At 37.8% G+C, this 532-nt stretch overlaps 1 protein-coding gene across 1 annotated transcript in view; it reads right to left on the reverse strand.

Moving 5' to 3' along the window:
- Positions 1-231: 231 nt before the first annotated feature.
- Positions 232-532, reverse strand: part of LOC118340134 (protein-tyrosine kinase 2-beta-like) — a gene marked incomplete in the record, with an annotated part of 28,100 nt that continues 27,799 nt past the window's right edge. The window contains 1 exon segment of the mRNA XM_035678002.1: positions 232-532. Within this exon segment, the coding sequence (XP_035533895.1) occupies positions 496-532 (37 nt within the window).

A 532-nucleotide genomic window follows, 5' to 3' on the forward strand; every position in this document is an offset into this window, starting at 1 on the left:
TGATATTGCAAGCACAGTGGGGTTCTGTGTGTTTGGACAGAGTTATACTTTATACTACTATCCTTTATACGCCCTTCCTGCCTGTGCTGTTTGCAGCCTGAATAAGCTGTTTAAAGCAATTCTTGTAACTCTGACATAAAATTGCATTAAGTGTCTGTACAGTGCAGACCACTGATTGCATTAATGTTGATATTCTCTCATGACACAAAAGGAAAAAACTATAACAGAAAGTGCAGAATGTCACTGACTTTAATAATAAAAAGAATAAAAAAAGAAAAAAAACAGGACAAACCTTATCACCAATATACATTGTGGTTGTTTGATTTGTTCAGCTTCAAGAAACGCTCAGTTTAGGAGAAAATTCAAATATATTGTGACATCTTTCAACAGCATGAGTACAGAAAGTGTTGCACATTCTCAGGGGAACAAAGCTTTTGCCAAAATCTGATAACAGACCAGTCCATTCGATCAACAGGGCACTTGCATGCTCTCTCCTCATTCCCCACCATCCTCTTCATCTTGTGAGGCAGGT

Source organism: Morone saxatilis, unplaced genomic scaffold, assembly GCF_004916995.1.
Source record: "Morone saxatilis isolate NCDOM2014 unplaced genomic scaffold, NCSU_SB_2.0 Contig6, whole genome shotgun sequence".
Taxonomy (NCBI): Eukaryota; Metazoa; Chordata; class Actinopteri; family Moronidae; genus Morone; species Morone saxatilis.